The sequence below is a fragment of the Zingiber officinale genome, chromosome 11B, assembly GCF_018446385.1.
Source record: "Zingiber officinale cultivar Zhangliang chromosome 11B, Zo_v1.1, whole genome shotgun sequence".
NCBI lineage: Eukaryota > Viridiplantae > Streptophyta > Magnoliopsida > Zingiberales > Zingiberaceae > Zingiber > Zingiber officinale.
Window position 1 is genome coordinate 9,706,630 of NC_056007.1, and position 14,177 is coordinate 9,720,806.

General features: G+C 41.5%; 1 protein-coding gene across 1 annotated transcript; it reads left to right on the top strand.

The window, feature by feature from the left end:
- Positions 1-9,785: 9,785 nt before the first annotated feature.
- On the top strand, positions 9,786-13,109 carry LOC122034740. The gene is made up of 4 exons (XM_042594080.1): positions 9,786-9,927; positions 10,197-10,435; positions 11,324-12,260; positions 12,959-13,109. Exons 3-4 carry the CDS (start codon positions 11,461-11,463, stop codon positions 13,050-13,052), a joined length of 894 nt encoding a protein of 297 aa, XP_042450014.1. The 5' UTR covers positions 9,786-9,927; positions 10,197-10,435; positions 11,324-11,460; the 3' UTR covers positions 13,053-13,109.
- The last annotated feature ends 1,068 nt before the right edge of the window (positions 13,110-14,177 follow it).

Genomic DNA, 14,177 nt, shown 5'->3' on the forward strand with positions numbered 1-14,177 from the left:
TGAGACCAGATTCCGAGAAATGGCTAGAGGCCATGAGATCCGAGATGGAATCCATGTACACCAACCAAGTTTGGACTTTGGTTGATCCACCTGAAGGGGTAAAACCCATAGGGTGCAAGTGGGTCTTTAAGAGAAAGACTGACATGGATGGACTTATTTATAAGGGTCGCTTGGTAGCTAAAGGTTTCAAGCAGATTCATGGTATTGACTATGATGAGACCTTTTCTCCAGTAGCGATGTTTAAGTCCATTCGGATCATGCTTGCTATTGCAGCCTACCATGACTATGAGATATGGCAGATGGATGTCAAAACCGCGTTTCTGAATGGAAACCTGCTCGAGGATGTGTACATGACACAACCTGAGGGTTTTGTAGATCCACAGCATACTAGTAGAGTATGCAAGCTGCATAGGTCCATTTATGGACTAAAGCAAGCTTCTCGGAGCTGGAATCTTCGATTCGATGATGCAATCAAACAGTTTGGTTTCATCAAGAACGAAGATGAACCTTGTGTCTACAAGAAGGTTGTAGGGGATATAGTTGTCTTCCTCATATTGTATGTGGATGACATACTACTCATTGGGAAGGACATCCCTATGCTTCAGACTGGCTAGGGAGTTGCTTCTCAATGAAGGACTTAGGTGAGACATCTCATATTCTAGGGATACAGATCTATAGAGATAGATCTAAGAGATTGCTTGGCCTAAGTCAGAGTACATACATTGACAAGGTACTCCTTCGGTTTGCCATGCAGAACTCCAAGAAGGGATTTCTGCCGATGTCACATGGCGTGAGTCTTTCAAAGACTCAAAGTCCCTCTTCTAGAGAGGAGAGAGACCGCATGGATCAGATCCCTTATGCCTCAGCCATAGGATCGATCATGTACGCCATGCTATGTACTCGACCTGATGTCTCGTATGCTTTGAGCATGACGAGCAGATACCAGTCAGATCCAGGTGAAAGTCACTGGATAGCGGTCAAGAATATTCTTAAGTACTTAAGAAGGACTAAAGAATATTTCTTGATATATGGAGGCAATGATGAGCTAGGCGTAAAGGTTTGTGATGCTAGCTTCGAACCGACCGGATGACTATAGATCGCAATGGGTTCGATTTTGCATTAATGGTGGTGCACACCGAAGAGTTCAAGCGGGATACGATCGATTCTACAACAGAGAGTACATTGCCGCATCGTGAGGCGAAGGAGGCGTTGGATCCGCAAGTTCATCACTGAACTTGGGGTGGTTCCTAGCATTGCTGACCCCATTGAGCTCTATTGTGACAACAACGGAGCTATAGCACAGGCGAAGGAACCTCGCTCACACCAGCGGACCAAACACATACTACGGCGCTTCCATCTCATTCGAGAGATCATCGAGAGAGGAGATGTGAAGATTTGTAGAGTACCTATAGAAGCTAACATCGCAGATCCCTTGACCAAGGCTTTGGCACAGAAGAAGCATGATGGTCACACTAGGTCATTTGGGCTTAGAGCCTACACTGATTGGCACTAGTGCTAGTGGGAGATTATTAGCTAGAGCCCTAGAGCCAATCATTTGATGATTGTATTTTGGACTTATTGTATCATATTCTATATAAATAAAGGCATTTTGATTTTGGTTATTATACTTACTTGTATTGGTGCCAAATAAATTAAGTATAATAATGTCCTTGAGTAGACGGTTCTCACCTATATCAATCAGTTAGTTGAACCGATAGTGAGATGATATAGGGAACACTACTCTTAATCATTCCTAGTCAAGTATTAACATTCAGGGACAATGTTAATGCAATAAGACTAGCATGTAGGTCAACTCGATGACTTGATCTCACAAGTCATGGATATAGAGATATCAAGTTGACACATGGGTATACATTAGAGAATGTATACTGAATGACCCGCCATGAGAAAGTATCATGGATCGTTATATGAGTGTCATATACTTTCTCATGTGACTATTAGTATGACTATTGGTCCTTAGACCTGAAGTCACCATGGTTCCCTATATAAGGAGTTATGTACTTTGATTTCGTCAAACGTCACCCGTAACTGGGTGGACTATAAAGGCGATTACTGGGTATATAACGAATTATGCAGAGGGATGTGAGTGATGTAGATGGATCTATCCCTCCCATATGACGGGAGCGACATCGGTATTCTTGATAGAGTTAGACCACGAAGTGCATGGCCATGCCCAAACGAGTCAACATGAGATGTTGAGCTCATTTGATCGAGTGAGTCTACTTGTAGTTCAAGATTTAGATTGATTAGAGGATGACACGGTCTATGCCTCACATTGATCAATCTAGGTGTCTAGGATAGAAGGACAATGTCACATATTGTGAGGAGTCACAATTAGTAGTCACAAGGTGATGTTGGATCTCAACATTCTTGTAACATTGGGTAGTAATGATGTATTGCTAGATACCGCTCATTACTTATGCTTCTAAATGGGTTTAGGGGCATTGCCAACTTTACAAGAACCTATAGGGTCACACACTAAGGACAATTAGATGGAGATTAGGTTCATATGATGAACCAAGAGGATTAGATTCATTTGATGAATCAAATTAGATTAAGAGTAATCCTAATTGGGCTAATTGAGTTAGACTCAAGTTGATTCATGTGTTTAATGAGTCTAATTTGGATTATGACTCATTAAATCAATTTAATTAAATGAATTAGATTCATTATATTAAATTGGCCTGAATTAAATGGTTGGATTAGATCAACCATGAGAGAGATTAAGTCAAGTTTAACTTGACTTGAGAGGAAGATGAAGAGTCAAGTTTGACTTGACTTTATGCCACCTCATTGGTGAGTTGGCATTGATTGGGCCAATGATGATGCTCCACGTCATCATGGTTGCTTATGTGGAATGCCACCTCATGGGAGTTACCAAGAGTTGTGACTCTTGGCATTCCATGGGAGTTACTCATGCTCTTAATGTGGCCGGCCACATGAATGGGTGAGATAAGTTTCATTTTGGGATTAATCTCATTCATTCCTTCATCTTCTTCCTTGCTCCAATTTTGCTCTCCCTCTCCTCTCTTGGCCGAACCATCCAAAGGTGCTAGCACACCTTGTTTTGGTCATCTCCACCTAGTGTGTTCGTGTGGATACATATAGAGAAGTATCTATCCTTGATACTTTCGAGATCCGACGAATCTTGGACGAGCGGGATACGAAAAGGGCACGCATCGAAGGTAAAGATCTTCATCATGTAGATCTAGAAGTTTTGTAACTCGTACTCGTATGTCTTCGAATTTTTCTTCGCACGAGATCCGTTGGCTAGGGTGATTCGGGGTTTCCGCGACGCGAAAAAGCGGTTTTCGTGGCCCGAAAAACCCAACAGATTGAAGAGCTGCATTTTCAGTGGGTAAAATGGTGAACACGTAGGTAAGAGAGGCAGGTAAATGCGATTTTTTTAGTCTTCAATATATCACATCAATACCAAACGATGCGGTGATAAAGAGGAGCTTATCTGGTACGAGTCAATTGTCACATTATAGGTCAAAATTAAGGCGGTCAACACCATGGCTTAAGCTAAGCCGACTCGAGCGGGAAGTGGCTACAGCAGCCGATCGGAGGAATCACTGTCCGATCGATTTTCTAGATAAACCAGTGTCTGATCAGCCCGGTTAGCAGGAGAGTGGGCCAAGTGGGCCACCCGCCCAGCTCGAGGTATGACATTGACATTGTACATATTAATAATGAACCGATAAAATAATAAAAAAGGAAAAGATAGATACTTAATAAGGGGAAGAGAAAACAAAGGAGAACACTCCATCTATCATTGAATATGAAGAAACCAAGATAAAGATACCTTCTGTTGGTGCAGGAAGTATCTGACGATCGAATCTGTGTTTTAATTATGCCAAAGGGTCCAAAGTTAAGTTGTTTTGTTATCTAATGTGTTTGAATGAGTTTGCAGAAAAGTCCTAAGTGTACTTAGGCAAAAGTCCTAACTACGGTTAGGCAGGTGGAAAATCCTAGGGGGTGGTAACCCTAGGTCCTATGGGGCAGTAACCCTAGGCGGAAAGTCTTAGTGGGACGAGAGCTTTGGGCAAAAATTCTAGAGTCAAGGACTCTAGGTGGAAAGTCCTGGTGTCGCAAACCAGGTGAAAGACTGGGCGGGTTATTGAGCAGACGTCCAGCGGAAAGTTCTGGAGCCTCGGGCGCTAAGCAAAAGTCCAGTTGGTCTGGAGGATCAACTGACAACAGGTAAACTCTCCTGAGTGGAGTAGGTGAGGACGCGTTCCCTAGTGAGGGAACAATAGGTGTCGGTTCGACCTAGGGGTTCTGGTTGGAAATCCGAAGTCAGAACCGGATAGTCCGGTGACTATCAAATTATTATGTTTAACTTATTTTGTTGTGCTAAACTCTGTCTTGTTGGATGTGTTTTGTATTTTGGACTAACTCATCTTACAGGGGGTGAAAAAGCATCAAAAGTCTCGGATGAACAGTCTTGAGGCACCCTCCATGGAGCTTGGAGGCGCCTTAGGTCACTAGTTGATAACCTCCGCGCAGCAGGGCAGAGGGCGCCCTTAATGAGCTTGAGGGCGCCCTGGACGCTAAGCAGAGGGTGCCCTCCACCTGCGTCCAAGGCGGATAAACTGCGAAGTGGTCAGAGCTCATCCACGCTGCGGATTCGGTGCGGATGAGGGCACCCTCCATGGTGTTGGAGGCGCCCTCAACAAGCTATATAAGTCTGTCTCGAGCAACAACAAAGGAATAATACAATTTGACAACCCTTCTTCCGTGTGCTACTCAAAGATCGATCCAGCAAAGCTGCAACAAGTCTCCGACAACCAGAAGCTTTAAAGATTACTATTTTTGTTGTCGGTATTATTTTATTACTATTTAATATTATAAATCTAAACTGTAATATTTCTGGATTGATAGTGATTGTCCAAAGTAAATGCTCAACGAGCGTGAGCCTTGGAGTAGGAGTCGCCCCAGACTCCGAACAAAGTAAAAAATCCTTGGTGTTTGCGTTTGCATTATTATTTACTTTCCCGCTGCATAATTACTCGAAAGTTTTTCAAAACGTAAGTGAAAGTCACGAGTGCTATTCACCCCCCTCTAGCGTTTTCGATCCAATACCTTCTGTCGATAATTAATATCATTAAAAAGGAGAAGATGAAGGACCACTGAGAAAGATATAAAAGAGTATGCTAGGTATGAAAAAAGGTAAGATTGATCTCTATCTCTATTATTTTTTATTTCTCTTCCTACAATGGTTTTTAACTTGAGCGTCGGAGGGTCAGCGTCAGAGACCCCTTCCCTATTTTTTTTTTGTTTTGTAGAGAGGAGAGAGGTCTTCATCCAGTTAGCAGAGCCACCACATCCTCGGCTTTCCAACATCACGCTTTCGGATAGAAACATTTTGGCGCCGTTTGTGGGAATCGTAACTTGCATCCGAACGAGAAGATGGAAGACGCTGGATGATTCACAATAGTGACGCTGACGCAAGAAGAGCTCGACATGCTTATACATGCCCGAGCAACGAAGATAGTGGAGCAACATCAACAACAGGCACTGGTCGAGCGCCAACAGACACTGTCCGAACCCCAAGCACAGGAGCCTACCTAGCCGACTGGGATGCTGACACCGGTTGGATTCGAGACTTATGAGCCTTCGGTAAAGGCGGAGGTGGTATGAAAGCGACCGGCGGCACACAGATTGTTCCTTGGGGCAGTCTGGACAAAGACAGTATCCGATTGAAGGAAAGCAAAGTATACAGGACGATCGTCGCTTGTTCGGGCGTAGGTGTCGAGGTTTCACCCAGCTCAGAAGGAAGGTGCGGGTTGGTTCTGGTTTGGGACCGCATCACGGAGGAAGCGGATAGGGAGGCAACCTCCGCGCGATGCCTTTTTTAGCTTATCAGCGGCTCTCCGGAAGAAGCCGATTCCGAGGCCCCATCGATCTGAATCACCAAAAGTCGTTCTGGTGGATGATTCGCTGCACCAATTGCTTCACCGGTAGCCGTCCAACTGGTTACCCCTTCTCTCCCTTAGGCTGGCACTCCCGCGCTTTCTCCTAGCGGATCTTCTTGGGAACCGACCGACTGCAAGCCGCGGCTCTCCAGCTCGGCTACGGTCGCAGCTTTGATATCTGCGTTCGGAAGTTTGCTCTTGCTAGCTAGACGCGCCCTTAGCATGATGTGAGCTGCAAAAATGGAGAAAAAATCAATTAGATTCAATGAAGGAGCAGAAGGAGAGCGTACCTAGGCTAGACGGGACCTTTGTGCAAATCGGGCTCAAATTGAACACGTAGAGGACTCCCTCATGCAGTAACTTATGGATATAGTACTTCTGACCAGCCAAGTGTGAAGCCGCATGGAGGTAGTCCGATCAGCTCTTATAATTCTTGAGTTACGACGAGTTCGCCACTTCAAGCTACTAGCCAGTCGGGAAATTGGGCCGCTCGGGGAATTTAACAAAAAAAATAGTAGTCCTTCCAATGCTTATTGGAGGATGGTTTCTTATCGAAGAAGACCAAGCCCACTCGGGCTTGGAATAAGAAGGTCCCATGCTCGGACAATTTAGGATGGTAGAAGTAGTAGAGATCCGAGGGGTTAAAGGAATGTCGTGCAGGCGGAAAAGGACGATGACCCCGCACAGTAGCCTAAATGAGTTCGGGACTAATTGGTAGAGAGAAATACGAAAATATTTACAGACTATGGAGAAGAAGGGGTGGATAGGGAACCGCAGACCGGCGGTAAATTGGTCCCTAAAGAAACATACAAAACCCATAGGCCGCTCGTTTGAACAATCGAAAGCTAAAGGAAGGACGATTGATAATCAAGTGGAATTTCAAAAGCGGCTCTCAAACTCTCAACGTCACCCCCATCAAACCTGGACTCGATGGACGTGTACCAGAGCTCAGGCATAGAGACGGGAGGTTGCAAGGAGCTTGTCATATGAAACACAGGTTGACGGGAAACAACGAGAAAGTTCGATTGAAAGAGAGGACGCTAAGAACAATGAAAAAATTCGAGTGAGAAAATGGAAGCTTATAGAAAAGGTCGTCGGAGAGGAAGAGGAAGCAAAGCGTCGACGGGAAGCTCGAAGATGAAGGCACACGAAATGAACACGATGGCGACATACGCAAGGCTTATAAACCTCGCGGTCGATCGACCTTAGCCTCTAATCTAGAATTACGAAAACCTAGAAGCAGATCTAACCGTTGAATTTGAAAAAGTACTCATCGCGTCGCAAGCGGATATCCACCTGTCACATCTAGCGTGCGGCGACAGTATGGGGCACATGCCCTTCGGTCATTGGGCAACATTTAAGGCACTTAATTAAAAGGTATGGCCACGTGCTTGGCCATAATTATCAGATATTTGTACGGTATTCGAGAAAGTTGGATGACGTCAACTGAGACCGTGATCACCCAAGGAAGTGCAAGGAAAGGACGAAAATTTGTCAAGTGTTGTTGCTCATCGCCTCGATTGGCACAAAGAATGGGTCACAGGGCTGAACCTGGCAATGGCAAAATGAAGCCGAGTAGCGTTGGCTTATGGGTTGATCGACAAGTAAGGACCGAGCTTATCTCCTAAGGTACCACCTGTCCAGTCAGTTGGACTTGCAATCTCCTTTGACTAGACTTGAGGGGGAGGCTTGTGATGCGGCGATAAGGAGGAGCCTACCTGGCACGGGTCAATTGCCACGGTGTAAGTCAAAGCCAAGGCGGTTAACACCATGACTTAAGCTAAGTTGACCCGAGCGGGAAGTGGCTACAGCAGCCGATGAGAGGAACCACTTTCCGGTCAGCCGTCTGGATGAACCAGTGTCCGGTCAGCAGAAGAGTGGGCCGAGCGAACCACCCGCTCGACTTGAGGTATGACATTGGCATTGTACATATTAATAATGAACTGATAAAATAATAAAAGCGGAAAAGACAGATACTTAATAAGGGGAAGAGAAAACAAAGAAAAACCCTCTATCTATCATTGAATACGAAGAAGCCAAGATAAAGATGTCTTCTATCGATAATTAATATCATTAAACAGGGGAAGATAAAATAAAAACAAATCTAATAGTCTCTTTATAATTAAAAAACTCCTTTATAATTTTTTTATGGGCCCTAGGATAATGCAACATTACTCTATCATGAATTAAGAGCTCCATCTTAAAAAACAAATACGTTTAAGTTTTTATTAATGTTTTTTTAATTACAAACTTTAAATTTTACATTTAGAATGATTCAAACTTTTTTATTAATATTTTTTAATTTTCTTGCATTATAGATGTCCTGCCAATGGTCAATATTGTTGAAAAAGGGAAAAACTTAATCATGTTAATTGGTCCCCCTTTTTTTTTTTTCGTCAGCTCACGAACAACCGGGTAGATTATAATTTACAGCTCCTGCCATCGGTGATGATCATCGGCACGAGATGGTGGCCCTCCTCGCACACACCCTAGCCTCGTGGATCCCCCTCCCCATGCATGACTGAATGGCCAGTCAGACAGACCGTCAGTCAGTGGAAGTGATGACTGCCACCACTTTGCTTTTCTTCGTGCCCTTTCTCCTTCAACCGATCCCCCAATCGATGCCACCTCCACAACGACGACCAGTCTTTATCCCTTGTCTGAATCCTATTTAACGCTCCCATGCACTTGGCCCTGCATGGCTAGCTATTCTGGGCAGAATCTCCACGCCAGTTATCCTCTGCACCACCTTCACGCAGATGCATTTGCATGGCTATACCTCTTTAATTAATTAATTAACTCCTTCCTCCTCTTCCCCTTTCTCTGATCTTTATAACCGGAGCAATGCCTTCGTTCACCTTTCACTGATCTCCACTGAAAACTAACTCTGATATATCCTAGCTCCCTCAATTTCACAGCTAGCTAGCTAGCTCCTTTGAATTAAGTTGTTAAGTGCAGGTAAAAAGGAAGGAAGCCCTGCGATGGAAATGGGCATGACAGAAGAGAGAGAGCACAGCCCTACAATGGCGAAACTGATTACCTAGCTATCTGGATGGTCATGGTGGTGCGTGCGTGCTCGCTGTTGCTGGGAGTGTGCTCTCTCCTCTCTCTGTCATCGCCATGTTTGTAGCTAGGCTAGCTAGGTTTTCCTATTGCAGGGTTTCTGAGCTCTTCCTCGTAATACTTATTTTTAATTATTAATTTCTTATTCACTCTATTTTATCTATCTATCTATCTTCCTTAATGTGTTTGGTTGGTAATGATGAACCTAGAGAACTCGGAAAAAAAATTAGATAGAAAGCGGAACAAACAACTCCAAAGTGCTAACCGACCCGATTACAAGATGATTACATCATATATAGATCTAGTGAAGTACAAAGAGAGCTAACTTTTGTTCTTGAACTAAAATGGATGATATGTATTAAGACTAGTATTATAGAATCATTTGATGATGTTGACCTTACCAATCAAGTTCAACATCGAAATAGATACTTGAGTTAGTTACGCGGCGGCTTTATTAGAGGTGTTATCGAGTCCGACATAGACCGAACTTGATCGGTTCATTTCATTGTGGTACTAGGCTAGATATGGCCCAAGTAATCGTGAGTTAGATTGCACCCACAAGTGCCTTGTCTAGCTAACCCAATCAACATATTTTTCTAAAAAATAAAAAAAAAATTATTTGAAGATTGTGCCAACTTGAGTCAATGTTGTACCGGACCTAACCCACGAGCCGATCCACCACACTTGGCTTGACTCGCGGACTAGGCCAACCGCGAGCAACCGACCGGACTCAAAGCCCTAGTGAATGTGGTACACACAAGGGCTTGTTCATCTTCTTATTTAAATTTGTTTCAACCACACTCAAGCTCACGTTTTTCAGCAACGCAAAACTCCTGCCCTAATTTTTTCTTCATAAATTCGTGTGATCCTGTGATTCTTCATCTCGTTCGGGATTTTCTTCGTGCGGTCTGCGTGAATATACCAGGTTAATCACATATTCTTCGCCTCATAAATCGCATGACTTTTTTTTTTTTAATTTTGCCACAAAAACGCAATAAAATAGATTTATCGATCAAAAATTGAAGATTTTCAGATGGATGCTGTTCGATTTTTCTAAATTGTTTCCCCAATTTGATCATCTACGTTAACCTCGAGCGATTGCTTTGCCATCTTCGTGACAAGAATCGCGATTGCTGGTTCTTCCGGGTATTATTTAATCTTGCGTTTCTCTCTGAGTTGACTTTTAACGCGCAGGAATTAATCAAATTCCGCCGTCTCTGCGCCAACCACTGCCGTTTGTCTGCTAGCATTAAAATTACGAAGTATTGATTGCACGTCCAAAATCCCTTTTTTGGCTCCCTAGATCCGATGTCTTGGTGGCTGCGATCGGTTTGGGGCGCTGGGTGTTGACGATTCAATGTTCTAATCGCCGCCGCTTCTTGCGAAAGCTTCGATCTTTGTTTCAGGAAGAAAAGGGGGCAGGAAAAATTACGGTACTTTCTGATGAATCTTCTTCTATCGCTGGTTATCTTTCTGGAGGATTTTAGGGTTTGTGATTTGATTTATGATTTGTTTTCTTGCCTCTAGGTGTTGGTCTTGATTCTTGTAGAAGTAATTTATTTGAAATCTGTTAGCTTTGATTCGTCTGCTTATTTCATTCTCAATGAGATAACAAAGACTTCCCTGTGACAAAGTTTGTGTTTGGGTCAGTTTATGCATCATGAAATTTCTTAAATTATCATACTTCTGAAGCACAAACTCTCTAAATGGAGAATGAAGATCTTTATATCTTCAATCCATGTACTTATGTTATCGATTTCAGATTTTAAGTTAGTGAAAATTGTAAGTTTTCTTTTGTTGTCAAGTTCCTTTGCAGGTGCTTACCTTTTGCCTGTCTTTTTTCGGTAGAATAATTTTTTGCCCTTGGTGCAACAATAAAATTGCTATCGTGTGACCTAGAGGTATGGTTATGGACAATATATCTTTTCCTGAGACCCCGTATTGGTGGGAGTTTCATGAACCAGGTTGCCCTTAATCTTTTGCCTATTAACTGATAGTTAAATTTCTCGTTTCTTGTTAGTTATACTAGCTTTTTCAATGAGAAAGATTGATCTTTCAGTTTATGTATTAGCTAGATCAGTTCCATATTGGTTGTTTCATTCAAAGTTGTAATGTTACTCGTAAACTAGAAGTTCCTCAACACATATCGTTTGTTGACCCAAATTGGTCAATACGAGAAAGACACTATACGGATTGGTCGTTAAGAATCAGTAAGTTCTAATAGCTTGCTCACACATACTAATCACTATGCATTTCTTGTTCATACAAAGATTGCACCTCTGTTACTTTTCTTCTTTAACTATATCTCTATCACACTACAGGAATTATAAACTTCTTGATTGGTAGATGGTGAATCACCTTATCTGCACACACTTGTGAAACATGTTGTGATTGAATCCATGAGTCCAGAAACACGATAACTGAAGAGTCCAATATATTGAAACCAGACAATGACGATATGGAAAGAGCTGATGATCTTACAGTGGTTTTGGGCAAGGGAAAACTAGAGAACTCAGATTTGTCGGTACCTAGTTTCATGGACAACAAAGTTTTAGATAATGAAAACCAGTTTGCATCTGCGGGCACAGGTTCTCTGCTTAGTAGTTCATTGAGTAAGTTTGAAGAAGAGACACCCACCTTCTTGGACAAACCTGTTACAGAAATTGTAGTGCCAGATGTGATAGATTTTTCCAATGGTGACTCATGCCCTATTATGAAAGACATCGGCGTAGATGAAGGTTGTTTATACTCCCTTGAGAAGGTCTTGTTAGAAAGTGATGTTGGTGATAAAAAAAAGCGTTCACCTGAAACTGAAGTGCCAAACACAGTTGACCATGTTAAAATTGAGAATCCTGCAAATGAGAAACCAAAGGTTCCAGTGGAGGGGTTCTCTGTTGATGCAGACTTGGACTCTGAAGCTAGAATGTCAACTCCCAGCACAAACCGCGAAAATTCTGATGAAGGGGAGGGGAAGGCTAGGCTCACCAATCCTTTTGAATCGACAGCAGTCACTCACAAAGATGATGCAAGAGGGGAAAATATAGAGAGTCAAGAAATCGTACAGGCTCAACACGGTTCTGTTTCCAAAATGGCAGTCCTGAATGCTACTGCAGCTCCTCAACAAAATTCACTACACAACGATAATGAGTTCGATTTTCCTGGCTCAAATGCATTTTCGGGACCCATTGCATACTCTGGCAACATTTCAATGCGATCCGATAGCAGCACTACCAGTGCCCGTTCCTTTGCCTTTCCAATGTAAGAAGGAACTGGCTATACAAGAACTTGTTTAAAAATGCATCATGTGCATAAAATGGTTAAAATTTAGTTGATAAATTAATTATTTTGCATCATGCTAAAATATCTCGACTATTTGATAAAGGCACTATACGCCGAGGAAGATAATGGCACTACCTTTTAAAGCTTTCTAGCATTTTGTTCCTTCTGTCAGAGCAATTTTAGTTTGTGAGAAGAAATATGAGCTTTTAGGAAACCGTAAAACTGAAAAGAAATTGCTTCTTATGCTCACTCCTACAACCATGGAAATTCTTTTATGGAAAACTAGAGTTCAACTATCGACTTCAGTGTCCTTACCCATTCAATCGACATCTTCATTGTTCCTTGCAGTTCATGATCTATTGTTTCAAAGATGAACTTTACATGATTATGGCACCAGACTCTTATTTCTTATATAACTGCTCATGTGTATGATAAAGATCAGTGATGTTGAAATCTTGATGCTTTGCATAGATACAATGAATGCAACCTACTCGAAAGGATTTAGCACATATCGTTGCCAAATCAGTAGAATCTTAGATGATATCTTCAGACTCATCTATCATTACCAACAAAAGATGTTTTCTTGTGAATCTCTATTGTTCTATGTGTTCTTGGTTGTTGGAGTTCAGTATTTATTTTGATATTTCAATGATAGTGAATTGCTTCCATGGGTGCAGAATGCAAAGGGAGTGGAATACGAGTCCGGTGAAAATGGCTAAAGCGAGGAAGACTCGATCTTGGAGGATGGTACTTATTTGCTGTAAATTTTGATGATACCTATTAGCCCGCCCTTTTTCGTTCGAATTTGCCCCATTACATGCCCGAAGATATGTATCTAAAAGGCTGTTCTTTTTCGTCTTTCCTTTGCCTCTTCTGCTCGTGCACTTATTCCGCAGAAGATCATCAGTTTGTGACTATGGTGTTGGGATTGTTTCTGTAAGCAAACATGTTATTACTTTCTCATAAAATTTATTATCAGTCAAAGAAATAAAATCTTATGTCCTGAGACTATTGTAGAGGCATTGCTGTGAGGGCATCTGAGATATATGCACTTGTTTTCTTTTACTTTGTTTCAAATTTTCCTTTTCCCTTTCCATTTATGGTTTGTTTTTTTTCGATCGAGCATTGGCTTTGTTTGTGCTAGAGGTGTCAGTGGCCTAATTTACAGATGAGATCTTTTGGTTCATAATTTACGGATTAGAGGATGGTCCATTGATCGTGATTAGTGGACTTTGATGGACCTTATGTAATGAGATTCATTAAAATGGACCAATCCATAAAATGGATCATCCTCTGATCTATAAATTTAGGACATCCATGCTCCCTAAATTGAGCTTGCAACTCTGGATGTCATGTTTGGATTTTAAAATCACTAAGAAACTAGTAAAAATTTAAAATATTAAAATAAATCTAGTTAAAGGTATTATTATTATTATTATTATTATTATTATTATTATTATTATTATTTATCAATAAATCAAATTATTATTATTATTTTACTTTAGTAGTAGAGGAGGTTTAACTTTGTTATATTGGTCTAGAATAATTAGTTTCACATTTAAATTGGGAAGAGGACACCTTAATGGTGACTAAAAAAATTTGTAAAGTAAATAGATCTTTTTACCTCAACTAATACCATTAAAATTTAATTACAACTATTTACGTAGAAGGAAATGAAAAAAATATATATATTTAATGTATTTAATTTTATTTTCATTCAAATTCAAATTGGGTGGACCATAGATATAAATATGTAATATAAATAACCAAGTGAATAGATGCTTTATTGTGTATAGGACACGTCTACTTGTATTCTAGAAAACACAACATAGTAAGAAAACATTTTCCTTTCTGATTTTTTTACTATTGTTAAGAAATAATTGGATAGTGCATTGA

What these genes read in the sequence shown, in the direction of transcription:
- LOC122034740 (XM_042594080.1), top strand. Translation starts at nt 11,461, where the DNA reads ATGGAAAGAGCTGATGATCTTACAGTGGTTTTGGGCAAGGGAAAACTA. An exon ending in CGTTCCTTTGCCTTTCCAAT is followed by an intron (nt 12,261 to 12,958) that starts GTAAGAAGGAAC and finishes CCATGGGTGCAG; the next exon opens with AATGCAAAGGGAGTGGAATA.